General features: G+C 61.7%; 1 protein-coding gene across 3 annotated transcripts; it reads left to right on the top strand.

Annotated features, from left to right (window-relative positions):
• Positions 1 to 1,415: 1,415 nt before the first annotated feature.
• On the top strand, positions 1,416 to 25,339 carry KBTBD11 (kelch repeat and BTB domain containing 11). 3 transcript variants are annotated; one of them, XM_039877297.1, is made up of 2 exons: positions 1,416 to 2,202; positions 19,307 to 25,339. In XM_039877297.1, exon 2 carries the CDS (start codon positions 20,099 to 20,101, stop codon positions 22,013 to 22,015), a length of 1,917 nt encoding a protein of 638 aa, XP_039733231.1. In that variant the 5' UTR covers positions 1,416 to 2,202; positions 19,307 to 20,098; the 3' UTR covers positions 22,016 to 25,339. The 3 variants fall into 3 exon arrangements, with proteins under 3 accessions (XP_039733231.1, XP_039733233.1, XP_039733232.1); XM_039877299.1 differs by lacking the exon at positions 1,416 to 2,202 and adding an exon at positions 8,155 to 8,486; XM_039877298.1 differs by lacking the exon at positions 1,416 to 2,202 and adding an exon at positions 18,362 to 18,875.
• The last annotated feature ends 1,071 nt before the right edge of the window (positions 25,340 to 26,410 follow it).

Genomic DNA, 26,410 nt, shown 5'->3' with positions numbered 1-26,410 from the left:
ACAGAGCGTGTGTTAAGGGAAAAGGGGGGCCGATCGCAGTGTTCCGAGCACTTCTGGGAGCTGCCGGCTGCTGGAGAGTAAGTGCCGCCCACGCTCGGCGCAGCCCGGCTCCTACTCAGCCCGCGCTTCACAGCCTGCCCGCCTCTCCACACTCACAGCCACGTGTGCACACGCACACTCACATGACACCGCGCACACGTGTGCACGTGCACACAGGCACTCACATGCATGTGATTACACATGCATGCACACACGGACGCACACAGGCACACACACAGGCACTCGCACACACATAAGCTCACGTGTACACACACATGCACAAAGGCATGCACACAAGGCACGCACATGCACACGAATACGTGCACATCTCACACAGGCATGCACATGTGCAGACACGCACAGAGGCACACGTGTGCACATGCACACAGGGACTCACATGCACATGAGTACACATGCATGTGCACACAGACACACACAGGCACACATGTGCACACAGGCACTCACATATACATAAGCTCACGTGTACACACAGATGCACACAGGCACACATGCACACACCCACATGCACACATGCACACGTGTACACGAGTGCACACACCCCCACATGCACGCAGGCACTCACGTGCACACAGACACACAGTGCGCACGCACACGCACATGCACACGTGTGCACACGCATGCACATGCAATCCCACACGCACACAGGCATGTACGCGCACACTCGCTCCCTGCCAGGAGCAGGAAGAGCAATGTTTATTCAGGTGGAAAGAGCAGCGGCTGCTGGCAGGGCCTTGGCCTGGGCCTGGCTTCGGTTTGCTGCCTGGGACGCTCTCCAAAGAGCTCGGAGAGAATTAACCCTCGAAAAGCAGGTTCTTGCCGGGCTGGAGGCCCGGGCGAGTGTCTGTAGCCTCTGCTGGGCTGAACCTGCCCTGGGTGCCAGGGGCGGGTCCACCGTGCCTCCCTCGCCCTCCAGGCCTGACTCGGCTGCCTCTTCTGCTCCCTGCTGATAAGAATGTGCAATGTCCAGGTGCCAACTTAGAAAGTGGCAGAGCCAGGATAGGAAATGTGTTCACGTTGTTTTTCTCACTGTTAAAGTGAGGGCTCTCGCCCTGGCTACTTCACGATGGCAGCATCAGGGGGGCTGGGGACAGTGTCAGGAGGGCTGGGGGCAGCGCTATGTCCATCCTAGGTACTCCGGCTGCCGACAGTCCCCCCAACCCGGTGCGGGCTCCGGGTCAGGCTCTGTCTGAGCAGCGGCCCCTCCCCAGGCCTGCCGTGTGGCACAGCACAGAAGCATCTGCGTGGGTTTCCAGGACGACAGTGTCCATCTGTGGCTGCTCTCAGTCCCTCTTTCTCATAGGACAGTGCCGGGCTCAGTTCAGGAGTCGTGCCTGAGCTGACTGCCAGGGAGTGGCAGACGCTGGGACCTGGGCCACATGTCCCCAGGGGGGCCCTGAGGCAGGTGGCGGCTGGTGAATCACAGTTGTTAGGGACACTGAGTGTTCGTGACTGCCACAGGAGGATTTGGAGTCAGCCCACATGTTAGCAGAATTTGCCGGAATTAGGACGTGGTTGGGGTCACAGGGAAGAAGGGAGGTAAGACACAGACCCTCCGCTGGCAGCTGGCAGCTCGGCCAGGGTTGCGTAACCGTGTGGTCTGGAGCGGGGCCGGGGCACGAAGCAAGCAAAGGGCCGGGAACAAAACCACACAGAGCTGCTCGCGGACACCAGCGTTTCGAGCCTCCCAGGACCCTTCTGTAGTGCAAGGTCCACGACGGTGGCCACCGAGTGCAGCGACCAGGCGGTGGGCAGTGGCCGCCTGTGCTGAGGACCCAGAGGGCTTCTGTCAGCGATGGTTCAGCGGGTCCCTGTGCTCTGCAGCCGAGCGGGGTCTCGGCGCCTTCTGTGACGGGACCAACGGGCACTGCCACTGTTCCGGGACGCCGCCCCGTGTCCCACGAGCGGAGGCAGCCGGCACGGGGGGTGCGCGGAGGGGCGCGGGAGCCTAGGCTGATGGGAGACAGGAAGCCTGTGCCTCTGCTAGTCCCCACCGGCTCTTCTGCCAGCTCTGTCACCATGTGTGCCCGCACAGCGGGGCCACCTGAGAAGTGAGGGGACAGGGACGAGGACCGAGATGCACCAAGAAGGCCTTGCACGTAGGAGAGGCCGGCGTGGGCACGCAGACAGAAGCCGCTCTACTGGGTAAGCACTTTCTTCTGCTCGTCAAAAATGATGGCCTTTTTATCTTTGTGCTACATATGGGGTCGTATCCTGTGTTTAGCTGGGTGGATCTTGGCCAGTTCCCCCCACCCCAGGGGACCTGTGCCCCGTCTGCAGACATCTGGTTGTCACTGCCTTCGGTGGGAGCAGGACGGGTGAGCGGTGAGACCACCGCGCCCAGTGTGGGAAGGCCGCTGAGTCCTAGGCACGCAGCCCGCAGGAGGCCCGTGTCCGCCGGGCTGAGGCCGGTGCCGGCCAGGGGTTCTGAGCGCGGGCTCGGCCTGTTCCCTGCACTCCGGGGGAGCCCCGCGGCTCGGCTCCTCGCGGGCGTGGACGCGGTCCTGCCGGTTCTCGGACGCCCCGGCTCCGGCCCACATCCCTGTCGGCGCAGTGCCGCGGTGCCACTTTGAGCGCAGACGCATCCTGTTTCGGGCCTGCGGTGGCGCTTCTGTGGACCAGCGGACGTGACTGGGGCCGCAGCCCGCCTGCCGGCCGCCCCGCGAGACTCGGGTCCAGTGACTGTCAGCTGCAGCCTCAGCCTCACGCGTCAACACGGCGGGTGGGAACTTCCTGGGGGGAGGCGGGGTAGAAACAGGACAGTGGGGGGGGGGCTCCGTCTGGCACCGGCATGTGGGGCGTATGGTCGCGCTCCGTGCGTGGCAGCCGTTCCCAGCGAGGCCTCTGGCTGAACCACACGGACACCCGACTCCACGGTCACTCCCCCGCCCCAAGTTCCTTCCTCCCTTAGGTGTTTTTGATTCTTCTGATGAACATGTGTTTCCTGCCGGCCGTGGGCCCGGCCCTGTGCGGGTGTTGGAGGCACAAGGGAGCAGATGGGGCCACTGCCACCCCGCCTGCTGCTGCTGCCCCGCGCCGGACAGGCGCCCGCCCAGTAGCTTCCTGGGGGCTGAGTGACGCCCCCAAGATGGCCTCATCCTGCCTCTCACTGTGACTGTGACCTTGTGTGGCAAACAGGACACTGTGGATGCGACTTAATGAAGGATCTTGAGAAGATGACTCTGGATTATCCGGGTGGGCCCAGTGTCCCCACAAGGATCCTTAGGATGGTGACAGGGTCTGAGCCAGACAGGATGTGTGACGACGGACACAGAAGCCAGAGTGAGAGAGAGAAGGCATCTCCGTGTGTGCGTGCGCATGCATTGTGTGTGCACGTGTGTGTGTGCACGTGCGCGCGTGTGTGTGCATGTGTGCACGTGTGTGTGCACGTGCGTGCGTGTGAGGGAGAGAGCGCGGAGCAGGGTCCCGCGGCCCTCTGTGCTGGCATCGAGGCCGGAGGGGTCCGGCAGCGGAGGGGCGGGAGGCGTCGGGAGCGGAGGAGGGGGCAGGGGCCCTGCTCCGGACTCCCCAGGAACAGCCGCCAGCTTCGCGGTTTCAGTGCAGTGGGAACCACGTCGGCTTCCTGACCTCCGGACCGTGAGGCACTGATTCCTGCTGCCTCAAGCCACCAGTTTGACAGCGGTCTGTCACGGCAGCCACAGGGAGCTCGTACAGTTCTGTAGGTTAAAAGACGTCACTTGTTTTCCTGGGACTAAGCGGAGCACGGAGCAGCTGAGCCGCTGCGCCGGGTGGGTCTCGGGAGGTGGGACAATTTCTAATCCCCCGTTTCACGCTGCTGTTGGCATTAAAGGCCTCCAGGGTGAAGGAGAGGCCTGTGACAGGAAAAATGACCCAGACATCCTCCAGAGCTGGGTGAAGGGGCAGTGTGCCCCCCACACACACACCCAGCAGTGGACTTGTGAACCGAGGACCTCAGGCCACCTCCTCGGTGTGTTAACTCTGTCACACAGGCTCCCCTCCGGGGCTTGCTAGAAGGGACGGGCACACACGTGTCCACGATTATGGGAGGCTTACTGGAGGAACAGGCTCGAGTCGGTGGCACTGTCACCTCGGAGTGGCAGGAAAAGGTGGCAAAGCCTCTGATGGAGCTGTACGCCATCACCTCTTTACCTGGGTGTGGGGGACACAGCAAGAAACAGAATCCTCTCAGGACAGGTGGCCTGGTGACTGGGAGCACAGAAGCCAGCTGGAGCCGGAAAGGCAGGGGGAGCCCCACCCCACTCGGCCTTCCCTTCCTGCCCGCTCAGAGGACCGGACTCGGCGGGGGCCAAGAGGAGGTGGCCCATGGGCGCACGGCCACCCGCCCGCAGCTGGGCCCTTCCTCCTGCTCCTGGGGCTGGCCTGCACACCTCGGGGGGCACGGAAACAGGAGCGGCCCCATGCCAGGAGAGGTGGGGTCTCACGTACAGAGCTCCCGCCCAGTCCAAGGTCAGGGACTCCGGGGGCGTCTTCCTGGCCCCCCGCTTGTCCCCGAGAGCCGCAGGAACGAGATCAGGTGTTGGCAAGGCCGTGCCCCCGCTCCGGCCCTTGCTGCTCTCAGCATCCTTGGCGCCCTCAGCTTGCGGCCACGTCACTGCGGCCTGGGACTCTGTCTGTTGCGCCTTGGTACAGACAGGTCTGGGACTCCGGGAGGCGGGGCCTGGTGTGCTGCGTGTCAGCGGAGCCACCACCCAAGCCCTGCAGGTCGCTCCTCCGTGCTCCCGAGGGGCAGCAGGAGTTCGCGTCCGACGCTTACGAACAGATACACCGTATAGGTTTATGGGAAACCACAGCTAGCTGCAGGTAGCTTTCTCTAATGTGACGAACACGTACCTTGCAAATAATTTTTAAAACTTAAATTTTTATTTCTTTTCCAAAAGAAGGTTTATCAGGATCATCGCTAGTGAACTTAATGCCACTAGTGAGTGACCCTGTGTTTGCCCGCAGGCACCGGGGCTGCAGCCGGCCAGCCGCGGGAGGGACAGACCACACTGGGCACCAGGCGCGCTGCCCCCGCCCCTCCCTGCGGCTTCTGCGCCCGCGCTGGCCCGGGCTCTCAGCTGGACCTGCGGGTCTTCGCGCTGGTACTCGGGTCAGGCCCGCCGGGCATTACCGGGAGTAGGGCCTGGCCGTGGTATCTGCAGCGACCCCAAGGCACGCGGTCCACAGACATCGACCAGCTTTCGGAGCACATGGGAGCACCCCGTTTCCGAGCGTGAGGGTCTGGGGCACTGGGACGCCTCAGACACGAGGAGGAGCTTCGCGACGCCCACGAGGCGGCCGACTGAGGGTGCGAGGGCGCCAGAGTCCCCAGAGCCGGCGGCGCGGGGCCGCAGAGCGTCGGGAGGAGGCTTTGGGGGCAGGACTTTTCCACGAAACCCTGAATATTCCTTCGGCGCCAACACAGATATTCTAATTAATTTTTCATGCCAAGAAACTCGGAGTACTTTGTAGCGTTTGGATCGATTCCTGACAGCTACTGGAATTCAACTGCTTTTTCTGGAAGGCGAGCGAGCGCCTGAACTGTAAGGGCTATCAAAGCTTCGAGGAGATCGTCTGGCGCTGGCGTCAGCATCCGCAGGAAGACAGGAGCCAGCGTCCTAACAGGTTCACACGAGGCTGGGACTGACCCCCTCCTGTCTCCCGCACCCAAGGCCTGGGGGACCGCAGGGAGCCAGACCCGCAGAGGTGAAGGGTACCTGCTGCCTGTCACAGAGGGGGCAGTGACGGGCTCAGATGGGTCGCAGGAGCCGTGCCCCCCGGGGGCGTCCACCGCCCTGAGTGCGGGGCGCGCACCCTCTCAGGTCCGGCCCACGGGGAGCGACCACCGTGTCCTATCTGATGGACGAGGGTGGCGGAGCACAGAGGGGTTGCCTTGTCCTGAACCCCCTGAACCCGCAGACTTGCACATGGTGACACTGGTGTTTGAGACCCCGACTGTCGACCTCTGAAGCTGGCTCTGCCCGCTGCTCCTTACAGTGTCCAAATGTGGTCAGGGTCCCGCGGCCAGGGACTTGGGTCCTTGGCTTCTAACATTCGGGGAGGGGGCACCCTCAGCCGGGACAGTCCTGAGCTTTGTCGTACTTCCGGGCGCAGGTTTGCTCGGTCCTATGTTTGTGGACATCCCCAAGGCTCCCAGGCATGATGAGGAGCTTCCCAAGCACTGGGAAATTAAAGTGGTAAAATATTATCACTCTCCGAATAGGCGCCATTTAATACTTAGGACGAGTCTCCCCACCCCCCGGCCCTTGACATCCCCAGGTTCAATATCAGGATGGGCGGAGCCGCTGCCCGCGCTTTGTATGAACTCCGTGCACAGAACGGTCCTTGCCGTGCCCACTGACCGTGCGGGGCCACCGTGCACTTTAAAAATGGCGGCTCGTGTGAGAACAGAGGGGATCCCCACACGCCTTATCCACCACGCCGTGTAGGGGTTCCCGTAAGCCCATTTATGCTTCATTCCGTCAGTAAATCTTTACTGAGAACCTCGTGGATGCCAAGCGCTGTAGGCCCAGGGGGAAGCAAAGGCACACGTGACACACTCCCGGATGTGCCGGGCATGTGGAGGGGGGAGAATGCAGGTCAGAGTGGCAGCAGCACCCATGCCTAGCGACAGTGAGTGGCCATGGGAGGCTCGCTCGCCTGCAGAGGCTGAAAGAACCGCGGCTGGAGGAGGAATCTGGGGAATAAATTTGGACCCCGCTCCAGACCCCTCTAAGTCGGTGCCAGTGGGCGACTAGTCACAGGCAGGTTCTGGAGAAGGGAAACCGAGAGGTACTGAAAAGGTCCCAGGAGATGTCACAATATTTGGGGAGTAGATTGAACCAAATAAACATGCAGCATGATGGGAAGCCTTTCAGACTCCAAAAGGTCCATTTCTGCTAGAGTTAACTGATAATTTTTTAAAATGTGTGTATGTACACACACATCATGTCTCAGCTTCCTTAAATCCAAACCTGATGATCTACTTGGCAACTGGTTGAAATGTCTTCCAAGGATGACCTCAGGGCAGTGGTCCCCAACCTTTGTGGCACCAGGGACCAACCAGTGCTCCTACGAGAATCTATGTATGGCCTGACGGTCCGAGGTGGAGCTGAGGCCGTGATGCTGGCGCTGGGGAGCAGCTGTGGCGCTGGCTGGCCGCTCCCCTGCCGAGCGGCGGGGCTCCTAAGGGGCCATGGACAGTACCAGCTGGCAGCCTGGGGACTGGGGACCCCTGCCTCAGGGCACGAGCGCTGGTACTGACATCTGAAGGGCTCATAACACATATGCAACGTGCAGACCGTTGAAAGCGAAATTTAAGAAAAGGAAAAAGGCCCCAAGGCTCAGGCTGCTGCGCCCTGGAAGCCTAATAACCAGCATTGCTTTGTTCCGATCTGAAAACCCTCATTCGGCATGAGGGCTCCAGCCTCAACTCGGGCCGACCCCGCAGGAAGCAGCTGTGTGCAGGGTAAGCAGCAGCTCAGCCGGAGGAGAAAGTCCTGGGCCCCCTGGAGGTCTTTGGGGAGCTCGCCCCTCCCTGTTGCTGGACATTCGGAGTTTGGAGCACCCTTGGTCGCCCGGCGGGCAGAAGTGCCGGAGTGTGGAAGCCACGAAAACAAGAACGAGTTGCAACGTCTCGTCCACTCCAGTTGTGAACATTTTTCTTTATGCTCTGGACTCTAGAACGATGTAGGCCGTAGATTTTAACTCCCGAATATGTCAACAGTGCATCCTCACGAAGGGTCAAAACGCCATAAGCACGAAATTCCATTGAGCCGCGTTCGCAGCGGATGGGGCTTGGCCAGGCAGCCCTCCGCTTCTCGGCGGGGGTTGGGGTGGGGGGGCTCACAGCTGTACCCACGAGGGGAGCGGGGGCGGCTCGCAGCGCGCGCCCCTCCCAAAGGGCCGTCGTGTGCACAGGTGACGCGCCCCAGCGAGCGCGCTCTACGCCTTGAGCCCCATTTCGCGGGGACTCGGCTGCCTTGCGGTGGGCTCAGCGAGCGCAGGGCGCGGGCTGGACGCCCCCTCCCCGCGTACACCGACCCCGCCGCGCCGGCGCGCTTCAGCACGGAGCCGCCCCCTGCGCCCCCGCCCCGCCGCGCCGCCTCGCGCTCCTCCCCGCGGCTGGGCCTCCACGGATGCGGTGAGTGCGGGGCCCGCTGCCCTCCCCGGGCGGGCGGGGAGCGCGCTTCCCGGGGGTCGGGGGCAGGGGGCGCCCGCCAGGCGGGGCCTGGTCGCCCGGAACATCGCGGGCGCGCTCCCAGGCGCGCGGAGATGCCGGGGCCTCGCGGGCGCTCGCACAGGTGCGCTGACGGCGGCCGCCCCGCCCCGGGCACTCGCACAGGTGCCGGGAGGCCCGTGCGCACGCGCGCTGGAGACCACCGGGAGGACCCGCGTCCCGGGATCGGGTGGGCGCCGGGGTGGAGGGCGAGGCGCAGAGAGGCGAGGTAGGGATTAGGGGTGGGCCCGGAGGGGGAAGGCCGCGGCGTCTGCCCGCGGAGACGGAGGACGAGGACCGGCTAACGGGGGCGGAGGAGGAGGGGAACCGAAGGGGTGGGGTGGGGGATGGGGCGCCGATCAGAATGGGCGGTGAGGGTGGGGTGTGGGGATGGGCGCCGATCAGGATGGGGCGATGGGGTGATGAGGCGATGGGGTGATGAGGCGATGGGGCGGTGTGGGGGGCGCACCTCCCACCCAGCCGCCCGCGTGGAGGTGGGGGCCGACTCGCAGGGACCCTCCCGTGGTTCGTGCGGGAAGCCAGGGACAGCCAGCCCGCGGGGCGTGCGAGGGGGCACGACGAACCCCCACTTAGCTCCGATGATGACCGCTTAGGACACAACCTCGGGCTGCCCCGGAGCTCCGCGGCCACCAGCCAGTCCCGCCGCCGATTGCGTGTCTGCGCCCAGCCCCGACCAGGGAGGAGCCGACCCGGGCCCCCGGCAGAGCGTCCCTGGGGAGGCGGCCCGGGCGCCGTGGCCACGTTTGCGGCTGATGGCATCGGCCATCCCCTCCTAACTAGCGGCTGGCCCGGCCCGGCGCTCTAGCCCGCTTGGTTCCAAGCCGCAGGCAGACGGACGTGGCAGGGCCAGGCTGACTCTGGGGCCTTCATCTCGAGGGGTCACAGGAAACGGTGCTGGGAGGAGTCAGGATCTGGGACCGGGGAACCGGGGTCCGGGGGACCGGGGGAACGTGCTGGAGTTTGTGCGGGGGCCGAGCTCCGTGCCCGCTGGCAGCTCCTTGGTCTTCCGCCCCCGGTCCCCGATACCGCCGGCCCCCGGGCCTGCCGCTGCGGTGCCGGATTGCTCGGGGCTCCCGCGGGGTCTGGGCTCCCGCAAACCCAACGCTTTGTTTTCACTGAGCCTCTGGCCCGCGGAGGAGCAGAAGCCCGGCCGCCGCTGCCGTGGCGCTTGTGCGCACGTGCCTGACACCACGGCGGGTCGGGGCGGGGGTGCGGGAAGGAGCAGCTTTGAAACAGAGCCTGCTTGCGACTGGCTGGTCCTGCGGCAGCGACTTCAAGGTTCTGGGGCGGAGTCTAAGTTCATTTCTCCAGCAACCATCCTGCACCCTCCCCTGCTGCCTTCGGGGTGCTGGGCCCCGCCTCCCGGGCGCGGGTCTGGGCGGGGCTTCCCCTGCGGTCCCTCGCCCAGGCTGACCGCTCCTAGAACATTAAGGAAGGAAGGATTTTTAAAATTCCAGGACCTCCCAGGTTCTCGGGGAGCGGTCTCCTCCATGCCCCTCCCTCTCCTGGCGAGGAGAGGCTCTGTTTCTGCCCAACCCACTACCGCACGCAGAGACCCGGAGGGAGTGGAGGTCACCCTGTCCCCCGTTCTCAGGCCGCCGCCTCCACCTCTCATCAAGCAGCAGCCCCTCGGCCTCTAATTAGGAACCCTGACTAGGAACCCTGACGGGGCGGCGTTGCCCTTGGCCTTCCCTCCCGCGCAGTGGCGTCCTGTTCGAATACTGTCTCTGGCCGGAAGCCCAGCAGCAACTTCCACTGCCATCCGCTTTGCACCAGGGACTGCCGGGGACCGCCAGGGACAGCCAGGGACTGCCAGGGTCTGCAGGTTCATGGTAATTGGAATTCCCGCGCCCCCTGATGTTGGCAGCTAAGCAAAGACTTCAGTGAGACAAAAAGTCCTTTGAGCTTTCGGTGGGAATCGCAAGGCCCTTCTGAGGGCGCACAGAATGAACAACAGTTAAAAGAGTTTGCTCCAGTGTTTGAGGCGGTCCTGGGCTTGGCAGGAGGAAGAAGCTGAATGTCGTCTGCCTTGGACCAGGACTAAAGACGGTCTGCTGTGGCGTGACTCTGTGTGCGAGTCCTGCCTCACCGGCGTCCCGTTCACATAGGGACAGCCCTGCCTTGACCTGCAGCGTCCTCTGCCTGGCACTGGGAGAATGGAAGAATCCGGAAATGTGGGGTGAGGCCATTGCTTCGTCTTTGCAGACAGCCCCATGGCTTCCGATTCCTGCCCCCCCTTCCCCCCCACCCCAATACAAGAGGCTGCCCTGGCCGTGGGAAGTGGAAAGCGCGGGGCCCCTTTTTAGCTTAAAGTGCATATTTGGTGTCTCTGTGCACCAAAGAGCAGGGGCTCCCCACGCCGCGACCGCCTCCGTCTGGCTCCACGTTGTCCTCTAAACGCCAACGGCACAAACCGCTCAGTGACAGCGGCTTCAGTGACGCTGGGATTTCTCAGGCAGCTGCAATGCCGCCGAGTCTCTGACATCTGGTGGCCGGGAGGCGGGTAGCGGTGGCTGCAGTGCCTGAGGCAGGCATTTTAGAAGCACATCTTCCTCTGGTGACGCGGACATCGGCCCTCCTCTGGAGTTCAAAGAATTATCGTCTCCATCGTGGCCTCGATTTAGATTTTTCTCTTGAAATTATTGTAATTATGCTAAAATCATAGCCCAGCACTTGTTTACAAAATCACTGAGAATGAGTGGTAAGTTTTGGAATAAAGTAAAAACTTCGAGCTTACATTGGCCAGCAACCCAGTTCCTGCTGGAAAGGATGTCGAAATAAACAGTGCCTTAGAAACCGAAGCTCTTGCACGTCTTGTGCAATGTTGGGTGGATTAAAAATTAATTTCCTTTACAAATATTTATTGAATGACCGCCACGGGTCAGGGGCAGTCAGGTGTTGTACCCCTAGGAACTGGGGGTACAACAGACCCTCTCTGCAGCCCTGCCAGCTGGGATCCTAACATGAGGAAAGGCAGCAAACTGGGGTCGCGTCAATTCCTGTGTAATCGCGGACAGAGACAGCGGAAAACCGTGTCGTGGGGGCCTCTGAGCGTGCACACGCCGAGTCTGCCACTCGGTCCACGCCACCATCGTCTCCTACTGTCACTGCCGCAGAAGCCTCCCGAGGGGTTTCGAACGTCACTCCTGTCCCCTCGATCAGGAGTCACGGTGGCATTTACAAATGCTGTTATGTTGCACTGCCATGAGCTCCCCGTGGCCACAGGGGGCAGTGCACAGCTCTGAACGCGGCAGCAAGGTCCTCGTTGCACACGGCACGATTGCTCAGCAGCCGAACCCGCACTCAGTGGGGCCGTCGCCGTCATCGCTGTAACGGGCCTGGGGGAGCTGAGTAGGTCAGGTGTGCAGCCCTCGGGAATGGGATCAGCATCCTTATAAAGGGCCCAGCAGCCCCCCTCCCCCTCCACCACGTGAGGATGCGGGGAGGAGACACCGTCTGTGAACCAGGAAGAAAAACCTTACCAGACACCAGCTCTGCCGACTCTCCGATGGGGACTTCCAGCCTCCAGAGCTGCGAGACAGAAACGGCTTGTTTATAAGCCGCCCGGCAGGTGGTAATGCGGCTGCAGCAGCCTGAGCGGACTGACACAGTGGCTGAAGTAGTAACATTTATTTTGCCTCCAGGTCTGCAGCCTGAGCAGGCCTTGGGGGAGCAGCTCTTCCCTGTGGCTCTGAACCAGGCCTGAGCCGAGTCTCCTGCACGCTCGTCTGCAGGCTGGGCAGATTCACACAGCTTGCCGGGACCCCTCTGTCCCCCTGTGGTCCCCTGTGCTGCCTGGAGTGGCAGCTTCAGTGTAGCCAGACTTCTTCCCTGTCTACCCTGGTTACCAAAGACCGTGCCCCGGGAAAATCCAGCCCCGTGGACGTGGCTACGGCTTTGCTAACTTGTCTTAGAAGTCACATCACGTGACTTTCTCCATGCAGCCACAGGCCTGCCGGGATTCAGTGGGTGGCAGCGTGCACCCCGGCTCCAGTGGAGGGGCGGCGTCTCTCCTGATCAGCAGACTCTGCGGAAGGAGACGGCTGCGGGGCATCTGTGGTGCGCTCAGCGCCCAGCCTGCTGCTGCCCGCCGAGTCACGTCCCCTCACCCACACGGGGACCCCGAGCCTCACCCTGTTGTGGCGTCAGTCTGGGCTCACGGTTGAAATCTGACCGGGTGCGCATGGGCCGTGCGTGCGTGCTGGTCCTCGGGCGCAGTGCCCTGGGCATGTTGGTCTGGATGTGAAGACCCGTTCACCAGAGCGGCGAGCTGCCTGCCCAGACGCCCCCCGGCGGAGCCCTGTGCCCGTCCGAGAGGCGGGGTGTATTTATGCACAAAGGGGTGGGGGAGATTTATGCCACAGAATTGCCTCGTGCAGTGTGGGGGCTGGCAAATCCAAAATCCCCAGGGCAGGAGCCCCCGCCGGGAGCTGGTGCGGCAGCCGGAGGCCGGGTGTGTAAATGTGTATAAACACGTGTATAATCTTTCTGACTCCAAAGGTAACACGTTGTAAACAATTTGACGGGACCAGAAATTATGGGAAAAGAACCCATCAGCCCACTATCAGCGTGTCTTTTAAACTTTCTGGTATTTTTCTCATTTTTTCCGTTTTTTTTCCCCTGCGCGTGCGCAGACACGAACCTCTCTCTGCTTTTAAACGGCGCATGCTGTTTGCGGCCTGGTCTTACGTAGCCCCGGGGTACGTCCGAGCCTTTCACGCAGCCCTAGAAACTGCACGACTGTGGGCGGTGGTCATGTGCTCTGGAAGTGTCCTTGTCCAGAGGAGCAGCTTCGGTCTGAGCTGCTGAGCCCTGGACGTTCTGGACGAGGCCGGGCTCTGACGGGGTGACCGACCTGTCTGCAGCCGACACGTCGTCTGAGGGCCATGTGACAAAGCACAGCACGGGGTCTCGTCCCCCACCGCTCCCAGGAGGTCACGCGTGTTGGCCTAAGGTGACTGGTAGCAGCAGACTGATACAGCGTCACGGCCTCGTGCTCTGCATGGTACCCAGAGTGTGTCCTCGTGTCCACAGAGGGTCTGCAGCGTCCAGAGCCCTTCCCAGGGGCTCCCGAGCTGTGAGGGGCAGGGCTGCGCCCCTGAGGCTCCCAAAGGGAGGGGCTGACTGCCACACTCTGGCTTCAGGGCGAGAGGAGCCCCAGCATCGACAGTAGGGCCGCCCTCTGTGTGGCCTCCGCTCCCTCAGCGAGGTGCGTGGGACCCGGGGTCCACACCGCTCAGCACCGGCAGGCTGTGACCGCCCATCAGGACAGGAGGCCAAGCCGCTCTGAATCTGGGCCGAGAGACGGCGGCCCAGGCCTGGCAGAGACGCGTCACCGCCCAGTGTCACTGCTCCAGGGCCGACTTGTGTGCCCAGCGAGTTTCTCCTCTTCACGGAACTTCAGCCCCTGGACACGCTGCGGGGGACGTGCTGTCCCTGTGCCCTGCGTGGAGGTCACACCCTCCCCGGAGTTTTCACTCGGACTTACGTGACGTGTCCGAGGTGGAGCGATGTTTTCCCAGATCAGCATCTTTGTGAGACTGAAATGTCTTCTGTTGCCCTGACCTCGTTGCCGCCATTAACTCCCAACCCACATCCAAGGGGAAAGGCCGCGGCAGCCACATCGGGGGCCTTCACCACGGGCCGTGCTCAGCCGGTGCTCGGGGCCTGCAGAGACGCAACCAGCAGCACAGCTCCCTGGGGGCCATCCGCATAAGGTCGGAAGCTCGGTGTTCGCGTCCTCACGCGTACCTGGCTGTTTCGGGGCCACCCTCCTGACGGGGCGAGGAAGGACGAGAAGGCCGCAGTTGGTTTTGGTCTGTTGCTGGCTTCGTTTGGTCTTCTGAGACGAGGACCTCAGTGTCTCTGGGCGTCGAGTGTTGTCTATGGGCTCAGGAGCCCGTCCTCAACGTGGCCCCTGAGGGTGGCATCGGAGGTGACCGAGAAGGTGCCAGGGAGCACGCCTGCCTTCGCGGTGGGGGCCAGGCTCTGTCCTGATGGGGGCTTCCTGTGACCGAGAGCCGCCGTGTTCCCTGTGCCCTGCGGGCTCTTCACGAACAGCCCCAGCCCCGGCAGCCCGGGAAGTAGGCGCTCGTGTGTGTGAGAATCACTGCCATTTCGGGGGAGGACGCCCCCTCACAGCGCAAGCGAGAGGGGAGCAGAACCCCGGGCCCAGGCCGGCTGCGGGCTGGCTCAGTCTCCTCCCGCGGCCCTGCTGGGTGCTCTGGGCGGCCTTCGCCGCTTCCTCCAAAGTCCAGCCCGCCCCGATTCCCGCTCATCACCCGCTGGGGCCAGGTCCTTTCTCTGCTTCAGCCTGAGGCTGATCTGTCACTGCAGCGAGGGGACCCGGCGGCCGAGCTCTCCTGCATCGTGCTCTGGGACAGTGAGGTGTCCGCTGGGCCAGGCCTGGGGGAATCCTATAATTTCAAATCCACGTTTTGTGAGTGTAAAAGCAGCATATGTTAGAAAATGTGCAAACCTGGCAGTTACATCGACTATGGCGAAACCTGTTTGTACTCCAGCACCCAGAGAGCACCTGGTCCTTTTGAAAGAACTTGTTCCGTGAGTGACATCGTGGTTCCTCACAGTTCCACGTATGTCGCTTTGTGTAGTTTAAGAACGTGCTCACGTGTGGTGTTTTAATCTGGGTGTTCTCAGGGCCGATTTTTAATTTTTCGCAACTAACATCCATTCACACACTCGCTCATCGACCAAGTCTGCCGACTGCCTGGCAGAACCCGTCTCCATGCTAAGGGCGCAGTGATGACGGCAGTGTTCCTTGTCGTGAATTTCACGTCCTGCTGGAGGGGTGGCACCTGCCTATAAGCAGTGACACTGTGGCGCTCAGATAAGACTTCTGTGCAGACACAGGGCACAGCAGCCACAGCGGTGGGGGCAGCGGGGCGGCAGGGGAGGCTCAGGCAGAAGCTGCCGCAGCAGCTGGAGGTCAGGGGTGAGCGCAGCTGTGGCTGGAGCGGTGACAGACGGCTGTGGGCAGCAGGGATCGCGTGGCAGAGGCTGCTGACACGCACACACGCCCAGCTTAAGCGCGTGCAGCAGTGTGAGCCCCTGCGGCGGATGGAGAGGCGTTTTGGCTGCGTGGAGAGACGTGGGCGGAGGTGCCCTGGGAACATGGCTCGGCGCCCTGGTAGCCGCCTGGGGAGCGGGACTTCAAGAAGAGCCATCACGTGAACGCTCTTAGAGACGTTCGCAGTCAGTCTGCTTCCTTCGGTTGAGGTCTGCGGGGACACTCACCGGCCATCCCGTGTCCCTCCGCGGAGGCTGCTGAGCGGGAGCTGGCGGACCCCGGGCTGGGGCGCCCGTCGCGCGCGCCACGCCCGTCACCTCCGCCTGCCTAGGGACCGCGGAGCGTCCGACCCCAGGACTGCGGACAGGCTGCACCGGGCCACGGACGAGCTGTCGGGCTGTCCCATGAGCCTCGGCCCCCCGGGGCATGGATGCGGCGGAGCCAGCTCCCGGGCCGGGGCGCGTAAGGGTAGGAGCGTCAGGGGCCGCGGCTCCTCCTGAGGCTGATGGGCGACATGCAGTCGCGTCACCGCTCACTGGTCTGTAAAACGGGGTGGGAGACACGCCGCCTCCCGGGACGGCCGCTCGTGAAGTTAGATGTGTGTGTGACGTGACACACACGAGGACAGTGCCCGGCCCAGCAGACGCTAGCCATCGCGGCCGCATCGCCACCGGGCGTGGCCGGGTCACGCTCCATGTCCCCTGGTCTGCTAGGGACGCCCTTCAGAGCAGTGGGTTAAAGGGCACAGACTAGTCTGGTGGAGTAGACTAGTAATGTCACCTCATCCACGCAGGGACATCCGCTTATTCAGTGAGTCATTCAACAGGCTGCGCTCCTCGCCAGGCGCCCTGCCCACTTCGGGGCCGCTCCGCGGCGGGTCCCGCGGGTCCGGGGCGGGGAGACCGCGACGCCCCGCGGGCCGACCCCGGGCCCGGCCCCACCCAGCCTCTCTCCTTGCGTGTCCGTGTCCGGAGGGTCGCGGGTGCTGTTCCCAGGGACTCTGCTCTCACGGGCGGTGGCCGGGAGCCGCGTGTGAGAAATCGTGACGCGCGACTCGAGAGACACGGAGAAGCGCCGCAGAAGCAGCGCGCCCTGCAGAGGCGTCCGCAGCTCTCACGCCCTTAGCGGGCTTCAACGACTTAAGCTCATTATAATCATTTGAAAGGAAGATTCTTTTTAGCAACCTGTCTTATTATAATGAAGCCTATTTAATTTTAAATAAACTAATAGCTACATTAAATACATAAATAATGTCCACATTAGGAAATCATACACAATCTTATTTTTTTTTTTTAAATTTCACATTAACTGAAATAATGGAAAAAACTAAAATTTTCGGTTTAGGTATTTCTAGGGTCAGTAAGAGGTTTATATTCCTCAGGGGGAAGCGCTATATACATTATATGGAAATAAAACGCGTTCCCATTAGAACACGTCCGGAGCACAGGTCAGGAGGAAGCGTGCTGCGCACCCCCCAGCCTCGCTGAGGCCCCTAAGGACACCTGACGCGTCCTTCAGACCCCTGTGCTCAGATTCCGTCCATCATCTGTGTGTGACAGAGTGACACTTGGTGACAGTCCCTCAGGACAACCTGCCCGGGCCATGGGGGTCCATTATCACACTGTCACCATGGTGGCACTCGCACAGGGCCCTCTGGGAACCTCTGGTGGGGTCCCGATTCCAGAGCCAGCCACTCCGTGGGCAAGGAGACCCAGATCTCTGTGCCGGTCCTAAGAGGCGTGACAGTGTCTTAGCAGACTCACGCATGTGCCAGGGGACAGTCACAGCAAAAGGGGCTCTAAGCACAGTGATGAGTTGTCCGGGGGGTGGGGACAGTTATTAACACCAGGCTTCTTTAACGCCATATGAAAGGGCACGGCCCCTCCGCTGAGGGACCTGACTTGTCCTGCGGAGTCTGACTGTCTTCTGCAGAGCGGGGCATAGTGTCCAGTAGTTCCGTGGAGGAGGGCCTCTGCGGCGGCCTCAGCACATGGCATTCAGCAGCACCGTCACCTGACGTCACAGGGGCAGACTCGTGCGTGTGGGATTGCCCTGGCTGCCTGGGCGGCGAGCAGGGACTCGTGTCAGCGAGCAGAGGCTCACGGGTGGGCCTCAGCGAGGCCATGTGGCTGTGCCTCGGCTGGTCCCGGCCGGGGCAGCAGAGACGCAGGTGGGGACATGGCCGGGTCCCACCGACCGCATTAGGTCTGTTTCATCGTGGAGCTGGAGCTCCCGCTTCACTGCGGGTGCAAAAACGCGTCCTTAGCTGGGCTCCTTCTGCCTTTATGGCGAGTCCCTGGGGCTTTTAAAGCCCAGAGTTCCCGGCATGAGCTTCTGCGTCCCACTGCTTGCCTTTCCTTTAGGTCTGTGATGACTTCCCTGAAGGTCACTCTTCCATATTCTAACGAGGGCCACTTCAAAGGAAGAACTGGAAATTCTGGGACACTTTTCCAGGCCCTCCCCCCAAAAAAATACTAAGTCAGTTTTCGGAGGCCAGGTCTAGTGTATTGCACAGAGATGCTAAAAGAATCAGCCAAATGAGAGAGCCGGTCTCTGCCTTCATTCCGGACGTTAAGGGTCGCGTGTGTTTTGGGCTGAGAAGGGTTGGGACGCCCTAACTTTCTCCTGACTCCCTTGGACGACTCGGCTGACTGACGAGCACCCTGGAGCAGCATGAGCGACCTCCTAGAACAGCCTCGCGGTTCTGTCAGTCATCACATTCCGTGCTGCTGGCCGCGTTCTTTCCAGCAGGAGGGGAGTGGAGGGAGCGTCACAGCTCAGTGGCCCGGCACAGCTGAGTCAACAGCAGCGTCCCCCACGCTCAGCATCCCGACCCTCGGGCCTGGGGCACAGCTCAGGGGCTTTGGACATTTCACACTGTGCTTCCTGCATCCTAGGACAGTGCCTCTGGAGTGGCACGTCATGCATAGGTCACAAAGCTGTTAAGGGCGTTGGGGGCAGGAGGGGCCGGGGGAGGGAGGAGAGAGGGAGTTCGATGTCTCGAATCTCCGATCTAAGACACTTAGAGAGGGAAGGCTTTGTAGTAACACAGTAGTCGGAAGAGCGGGGCAAGCAGATAAACACGTGCACACACATGCACACGTGTGTGCACACGCACACACTCAGCATTTACAGCGATCGGGCAATGGTATTAAGTGTGATGGGCAGAGAACCAGCAGATGTGGAGGGAGGTGGGTCCGTGTCATTTGGTCTCATCTGCAGACGGCCCGTGAGCCCCAGCCGTGTGGCTGTTTCTTGCTCTCTCCTGACTCTTCCTCGGGGCTGGGACGCGATTGCCACCCCCGCCCCAGGCCAAGGAGCCCTCGTGAAGGTTTTGCCTCTTTAGGAGACGTTGTATTATTTTCTAACCCATGCGCAGGTGCTCGCGTCTGCCTTCCAGGTATTTCTGGTTGGTTTTTTTCCTTTGGCTGTCCTTTTGCTGCTGGGGACTTTTTGGACAGCTGCTTCTCTGCGGTTTTCTAGACACTGAGTCCAAGATGAGCAGCAGCTCAGGCCACCTGCACAGGAGTGTCCTCAGCTGCTGTCTCCCAATGTTCGTTGTAACGTCAGGTAACTGACAGGGAGAGATGGCAGGGAAACTGCCACCTCGTTAGCAAAACCAGTGAGAGCGCAGGCCAGCCACGCCTCCGCACGAACAGCTCCTAACTACACACGTGGGACATTTCATCAGGTTGAAAAGTGACCTGCTGATACCTGACTGCTTTTGACGCCCAAATCCTGCCGCGTCACACGGTCAAGCCGGGTGTATTTAAGGCCCATTGCCTGAATTGAGTTCACCTCAGGGAGAAGCGTGAGAGGCACTTTTAAAAATCCCTCCATTACTCCGCACATCCCGTCACCCAACGGCCCAGCAGGACGAGCCACAGCCCCCCTCCCACCGAGTCTGACTTCTGTGACCTACAAGTTGAGGAGGGAAGCCGCTGACACAAATAACCCTGGGAAAGGCAAATTCAAACATCCTCTCTTTCTCCCACAAACAGGAACAAGAACAGTATGGCGGGATGACGTGGAAGCACCTGACGGTCCCACAAAGGAAGTCGCGGAGGAAGGCTCCGGGCCGATAAGCCAGGAAGGCCCTTGTGATGTGCACGGTGACCTTTTCCAACAGCCACCTGGAGAGTGAGTTACGGACTCGCCCCCAGGTGAACGGCCCAGGCCCAGCGCATCCTGGCCGCTGCCGCCGCCAGGACACGAGGCAGATACTCTCCAGCTGGCCTTTCATAACCCCGAATGACAAATGGGAGTCACAGAAAAAGAAAGCTTCCTAGGGTGGATCTTTGAAAAAAAAAACGGAGTTAAAATCAGGGTTCTGAAGTTCGACGCCCCTGCCTCCCATCTGCTGGTCCCGGGAATGTGAGCGAATGTAAAGTGGTCAAGACGGGTTTGGAAAGGGGGCGCGCGTCCCGGGTTGTCGGGTGTGCCTGACCGCGCAGTTCTTCAGGGAAGGAACCACAGAGGGGCAGGGGCGCGTCCTGGGCGTTGACTGGAGCCCCGCCGCACCGGCGGCGTGCAGGCCAGGCCATGGAGACCTGGGCTCGCGGCTAGCTGAGGGCGACACCGCCGGGTTCACGGTTCAGGAGTCCTGCAGCTGGAGCCGACACACCCTTTTCGCGGGAGGAGAGTGGGAAGGGCGAGGGAGGCAGGGCGGGCGAGCGAGCCGCGGGCGACACCGGAAGCCCCAGAGGAGCCTCGACCTTGCGCAGCCCGAGGTCATGGTGGGCTGCTGAGCCGGGGGCGCGCGCGCGCGCGCGACAGCGAGGGGCGGCGCTGCCATGGAGACCCCGGTGGCCTCCTGCGTCCTCTACCCGGGGGACGACCAGGGCTGCCGGCCCGAGCCCGGGGGCGCCTCTGTGCAGGGAGCGTGTGCGCAGGCTGCGGGCCAGGGCGGCGCGCCCGAGGCTCCGGGAGAGGGCAGCCTGCAGCCGCCGGATGCGGCCGAGGGGGAGGGCGCCGCGTCCCCGGCGCAGACACCCTGCAGCCTCAGCGCGTCCCTGTGTTTCAGCTCCGGGGACGACTCCCCGCCGCAGTCCCGCGCCTCCGCCGCGGAGGACGCAGCGGCCTCGCCGGCCTCCTGTCGCAGCAGCCCGCGGGTGGTAGAGAGACAGTGGGAGGTCGGCAGCGCGGGCGCCGCGTCCCCCGAGGAGCCCGCGTTCCCGGACGAACCCGCGTCGCCGGAGGAGCCCGGGGACCCCGCGCCTGTGGCCCCCGGCGTCGGGCCCGCGCACGGGGAGCCCGACCTGGTCATCGAGGTGTCCGGCCGCCGGCTGCGGGCGCACAAGGCGGTACTGGCGGCGCGCAGCGACTACTTCCGCGCGCGCGCGTCGCGGGACGTGCTGCGGGTGACCGGCGTGGGCTGGGCGGCGCTGCGGCTGCTGCTGGCCTACGCGTACAGCGGGCGCATGGCGGGCGTGCGGCCGGACAACGTGGCTGAGGTGGTGGCCGGCGCGCGCCGCCTGCAGCTGCCCTGCGCGGTGCAGCGCGCCACCGACGCGGTGGCCCCGCAGCTGAGCCTGGCCAACTGCCTGGAGGTGCTGAACGTGGCCAAGCGACAGAGGCTCTCGGAGCTGCGCGACGCCGCCTACCGCTTCATGAGCGACAACTACCTGGAGGTGCTGCGCGAGCCCGCGGTGTTCGGGCGCCTGTCTGGCGCCGAGCGCGACCTGCTGCTGCGCCGCCGCCTGCGCGCGGGCCGGGCCCGCCTGCTGGTCGCCGCGCTCGGGCCGGCCGCGGAGCGCACGGGCAGCCGCCCGCAGAGCCCGTCGGGGGACGCCGAGGGCCACGGCGACGCCGCCGTGTACTGCTGGCAGGCGGAGGCCGGCGAGTGGCGCGAGCTGACGCGGCTGCCGGAGGGCGCGCCGGCGCGGGGCTGCGGCCTCTGCGTGCTCTACAACTACGTTTTCGTGGCGGGCGGCATGGCGCCCGCGGGCCCCGACGGCCGCGCTCGCCCCTCCGACCGGGTGTTCTGCTACAACCCGGCCACCGACCGCTGGAGCGCCGTGCGGCCGCTGCGCCAGGCGCGCTCGCAGCTGCAGCTGCTGGCCCTGGACGGCCACCTGTACGCCCTGGGCGGCGAGTGCCTGCTCAGCGTGGAGCGCTACGACCCGCGCGCCGACCGCTGGGCCGCCGTGGCCCCGCTGCCCCGCGGCGCCTTCGCCGTGGCGCACGAGGCCACCGCCTGCAACGGCGAGATCTACGTGTCCGGCGGCTCGCTCTTCTACCGCCTGCTCAAGTACGACCCGCGGCGCGACGAGTGGCAGGAGTGCCCCTGCAGCAGCAGCCGCGAGCGCTCGGCCGACATGGTGGCTCTGGACGGCTTCATCTACCGCTTCGACCTGTGCGGGGGCCGCGGCGACGGCCCGGGGGCCGAGCAGGTCGGCGGGGTCAGCGTGCTCCGCTACCACTGCCTGGCCAAGCAGTGGAGCCGCTGCGCCTCGCACCTGCGGCCCCCGGGCGCGCCCGCCACCCTGCAGCCCTTCCGCTGCGCGGCGCTGGACGGCGCCATCTGCTGCGTGAGCCGCGCGGGCACCTGGCGCTTCGTGCCCCCGCGGGACGGCGAGCCCGGCGCGGACGCCGGCGGCGGCTTCGAGCCCGAGGCGCTGGGCGCCCCCTTGGACGTGCGGGGCGCGCTCTTCCCCTTCGTGCTCAACCTGCCCGAGAAGCCGGAGCGCGGCGAGGAGGGCGCCGCGTAGCGCGGGCCGGGGCGGCTTGGCGGCTCCCTTGGGCGGCCCTGGGGCAGGGGAGGCCCCGGAGCTGAGGACCCCACTGGGAAGGGGCGGAGGAGGTGGAGGAGGGGAGGGGGAGAGTCGCGGGCTGGGCGTGGCCGCCGGGGTCGCTTAAACGCTTTGCAGTTAGCTTGCCGCTGGCGCCCCCAGACTTTTTGCAGCGCTGTCTTAAGGTCCGCTTTCCTGTCGTGCGTTCCTTTTCACTTCGCTTCGATTCATGGGGTCGTGGTGGAAGATGTGGAGGGGTGCACACAGGTGACCTTAGGGTTAAGAGACAGGTACCAGAGGGAGAAGGGAATGGGGTCTAAAGATGATGCTCCAAGGTGCGGGGCGGGCCGTGGAGTGTTCAGAGCGTGCCTGGGTGTTAGGTGGTTAGGTACCCAGGCCGTATTCATGGTGTACAGGGGGGGGGTCCCCAGGATGTGCTCGGGGTTCACTGGCGCCCCTGAGTGCAGTGGACAGGTGCCGGACTGGGGTTCTGCGGGTACCTTAGCTTAGGGCGCTGGGAGGAGGGACCCTAGGACAGGCCACCGTGACCCCTGTTAGCACCCACTGGAAGGAGGCACAGATGTTTTGGCTTACGTTTAAGTGATAAGCGGTAAGGGAAGCTCTTAAACCCTGTAGCTTAGTTAAAAAGTTCTCACCACCATGTGCTGGAGCTTTGCCGGCTCAGGTCCCATCTGATAAGCATCAAAGGTAAAACCTTTGATCACCAATATGGTTTCCCCTCCAACAGGCATGGCAGTCTGTCCTGTGCCCCACAGGTCCCGCCCACACACGCGGGAGGAGCAGCCGCAGCCCACAGAGCTGGTTTAATGTTCCCAGGTTGGCGGGTGTTAACACTGACCTTCGGTGACGGAGCGATGACTTGCTATCACATGACTTTTAAATCTTTGGTGACTCAGTGTTTACCGAACTGTATATCTCGAATAGGAAAAGTCACCACCAAGGGCGCGTGTCTGTTTTAGCCTTTCATAGCTACAAAATGTGCTCAGCCACTTTCGTGCTTCGTAATGGACTCAAAGAGCGAATTATTCCCCCCAAAGAAGGTGAAGATCGTTTCTTTTCAACGGTTCTAAGGACAAACACTCAAGAGCCTTTAGAAGCCACTACTTACAATGTTTTAAATCGGTATGTAATTGATGAGGAAAATTAATTCGTAAAAACATTCTAAGAGCATGTGACAGAGTGACAGCGAGTGTGTTTTTGTGAGAGGAAATAACATTTATGATATAGTTTGGCAGGTAAGCTACGTTTTTGTAATTGAGAATTCCCAGTGTAACAGTTAACGTGGAACTCGCTACTTTGACAGGCACAAGGATTAAAAAGGAATCAGTGGATCTTTGCTCATTTGTTCTAACATTTTACTTTTCAAAGATGTACAGACAGGGTTTCCTATTCGCTCAGAATTTAAGGATGAGCTATGTGCTCATGCAGAGGCGAAGCAATGTGGATTCTGAGTCCAATCCAGTCGTTTATCATATCAGGAAGAGCACACACCGAAAGTTCCCGGAACGCGGTTAGACGGGATCCCGCGTAGATTGCTCTTATTTACTTGTTAGTCCACGGATGGGAGTCACATCTCTGTAGCAACCAGGGGACAGTTGGGAAATAGGTTATGCTTTATAAAGAGTCTGTGGTTATGAAAGTTAGAAGTATGTTTAGCAACGATCAGCTTGAATCTTATGCATGTGCCAGAGGAATAGAATTACTTACAGTCTCAGCTGGAGGGCATGAAGGCGGCTTGTGAGCTCACGTGTTATCGCTCGTGAACTGTCTTGGCCCTTGGTTAACCATCTCAGGAAGGAGAAGAGAGAGGCCTGATCTGCTGCCTCTTCTGGGAAGAGACTGGACAAGAGCTTAGAGTAAAGGGAATCGGTGTTCTCGTATAGGAACGGACATTTCATATTGTAGTGCATATTTCTCTAGAGTTTTTTATTTATGCTAAAACTTCTATATGAAATGGAACCAGGCTAGTATTTTCATTCCTTAAATAGCAAACTCTTAGAGTGTTCTCACTGTGATTTTACTAGACAAATCATTCCTGTCACGTTGACCATGGGAAAACAGAATGCTGAGGGGGGCTTCCGGAGTGAAGTCGCTCCCACGGAAGGCGGAAGCGCTGGCCGTCGGGTGTGGACGGCCGCCCGGCCCCTGCCCACGAGCGTTTTCTGTGCCCTGTCCTGTGATTCATCAGTAGGGAGTGCCCGACTAGGCGGAGCAGCACGTCTGGCCCCAGAGTCCTGGGACTTGTCACGTGGTGTGCACAAGGACAGGTGGAGTGTCACATATCCAACCCCTGAACGGCAGCAGCACATGAAACAAACTGGGGACCAGCTCACTTCACTTGTGGGGCCAGTCCTGGGGTGTGCAGCCCCCGGGTTGGCACCAGTTAAGCATACAGGAAAGCCACCCCCCGCCGAAGGGGCGGACTCGCCTCTGGAGCTCTGATGCCCACGGAAGGGTGTTTCATGTTCAAGGTGACACTCTTAGTCCATACCCAACACCATTTTGAAAAACAGAGCAACACTCCTTCTGACGTTCGATCAGGTGTCAGGTGTAGCTGATGCATTTGCGTGGACATCTGCCCGGGTTCCGAGCGAGCAGAACCTGGGGTGCAGGAAGGCGTCACCCTTCGGTCCGTTGACAAGCAATGACTTGTGTTGTCAGTCAAGGTTCATTTGGAGCCCAAGGGTGCAGGCTTAAGACGTCTTCATTTCCTCTCTGTTTTCATCCCTGGTCTTGGGAACGAGCTGAGCGTGGTACTGACTCGGCAGCTCTGCAGAGTGTGGTTTACAACTTGGCGATTTCGTCCCTGAGTATATGGTGGTTCCTATTTCTTTTCCTGCAGGAGAATGAATACTGTGGAAATGCTTTTGCTCCTTAGTTAAAACTCTACCTGTATCAGCTTTGCTACAAATTCTCAAGGAGATGAATCGCCTGCTCCATTTCTGTTAATTTCTGCTGTTACTTGAGTAATTCTGGTGGCAGAGGTTTAATCTGCTGGTCTCTTGGGTAACTTCCTGTAAAAGATTTCGCAATGCGATGCTTTTGCTGTCCTTCGCCGCTTCCTCAAGTTGAGAGGGTTTCAGGGCCTACTCTGCTGTAATACCTTACTGGGGCGAGTGGAAATAAAAGTGTTATTTTGTCTTGTCTTTAGATGCTTCCTTAAGCTTATGAAATGTTTTATTTTGGCACTAAAAACAAAAACCTCCTAATGTTCATGTTTCCCGCTTTCCCTCTGCCGTGTCGTCATTCGTGGGAAGATAATAAAGGCTGAAAATGGAAACACGCCGATGTGTTCGTTGCCCTGAATTCACGTCGGAGGCAGCGCCCTTTCCACCTTTTCTCACCCCGTGAGGCGCCTGGACACGCGGCTCTGGCGCTCTGCGCCGAGCTGCCGATGCGGGCGCGCTCAACGCGCGCAGACTCGAAAGGACCCGGGACAGAAGTAGCCGGTTGTCGCGTGAGAGGAAGGGCCTCCCAGGCTCTCTACAGCGCCGACTGCTGCGGCCTCGCTGTGACCGCAGACGGACCAGCCTGTTCCCGGCGCAGTGGGGCGGCTGCCACCGCTGGCGCCGTCACTGAGTTCATCAGAGCTTCACTTGTCGCCTCCCAGGCACGGAGGCTGGAGACTTGTATGTGTGTCCGTTTATGCCGAGATGAAATAAATTCCTGGAAAAGGCCAGCGCTCTGACCTCTGCGTCGTCGTGGCCTGCCCTCCTTCTCGGCGGCAGAGTACCAGGCGAGACGCCCTTCCTTGGGGAACGTGCTCGCCTGGGGCCAGGCAGGTATTGGCGCCGCCTGCGTGTGTGAACGAGGAGTTTGATGCCCGCCGAGGGTCCTCCCAGCGACAGGTTCTGAGTCAGGGGGTCTCTGCACACGCACACGGTGTGTATGGAGGCCTCTGCCCTCCCCGTCCCCAGCCCCCGTCCCCGAGGCCTCCCGGTGCCTTGGGCCCCCACCTGCAGGCTGGGGTCCTGGCAGTAACCCTCAGGGACGCGTGTTTGGAGGTGCTCTCCCTGACGGTGACACTTTGGCCGCTGGACCGACCGCTCGCCAGCCTGGGTCTCCCGCTCTAGAAAGCCCCACGTTTTCCGTGTTGCGCACAGGCTGGCCGCAGTGACGGCGACGTGTGAGGAGCGGCTTCCAGCACGTTCTCTGCTGTCCCACCGGCCGGGTGCCGACCCGGAGAGCGAAGGCGGCTGTGTGGCGTCTGGGCCTGTCTGTGCCGTCAGGCCGGGCGCCCCTTCTTGTTGGACTCAGCGGACCGTGTGGCTCACTTAGCCATCCAACAACCGCCTCTGTGTCTTCTGAGTGTCAGCCCGGATCTCTGCGCTGTCTTGGCCGCCCCACTGTGAG

Source organism: Pteropus medius, unplaced genomic scaffold (genome assembly GCF_902729225.1).
Source record: "Pteropus medius unplaced genomic scaffold, Ma_sr-lr_union100, whole genome shotgun sequence".
Taxonomy (NCBI): Eukaryota; Metazoa; Chordata; class Mammalia; order Chiroptera; family Pteropodidae; genus Pteropus; species Pteropus medius.
The sequence above is the reverse complement of the archived record's forward strand: the minus strand, read 5'-3'. Positions and strand labels throughout refer to the sequence as shown.

Bases quoted from the DNA above. Each gene is read 5' to 3' on its own strand.
- KBTBD11 (XM_039877297.1), top strand. From the start codon at position 20,099: ATGGAGACCCCGGTGGCCTCCTGCGTCCTCTACCCGGGGGACGACCAG.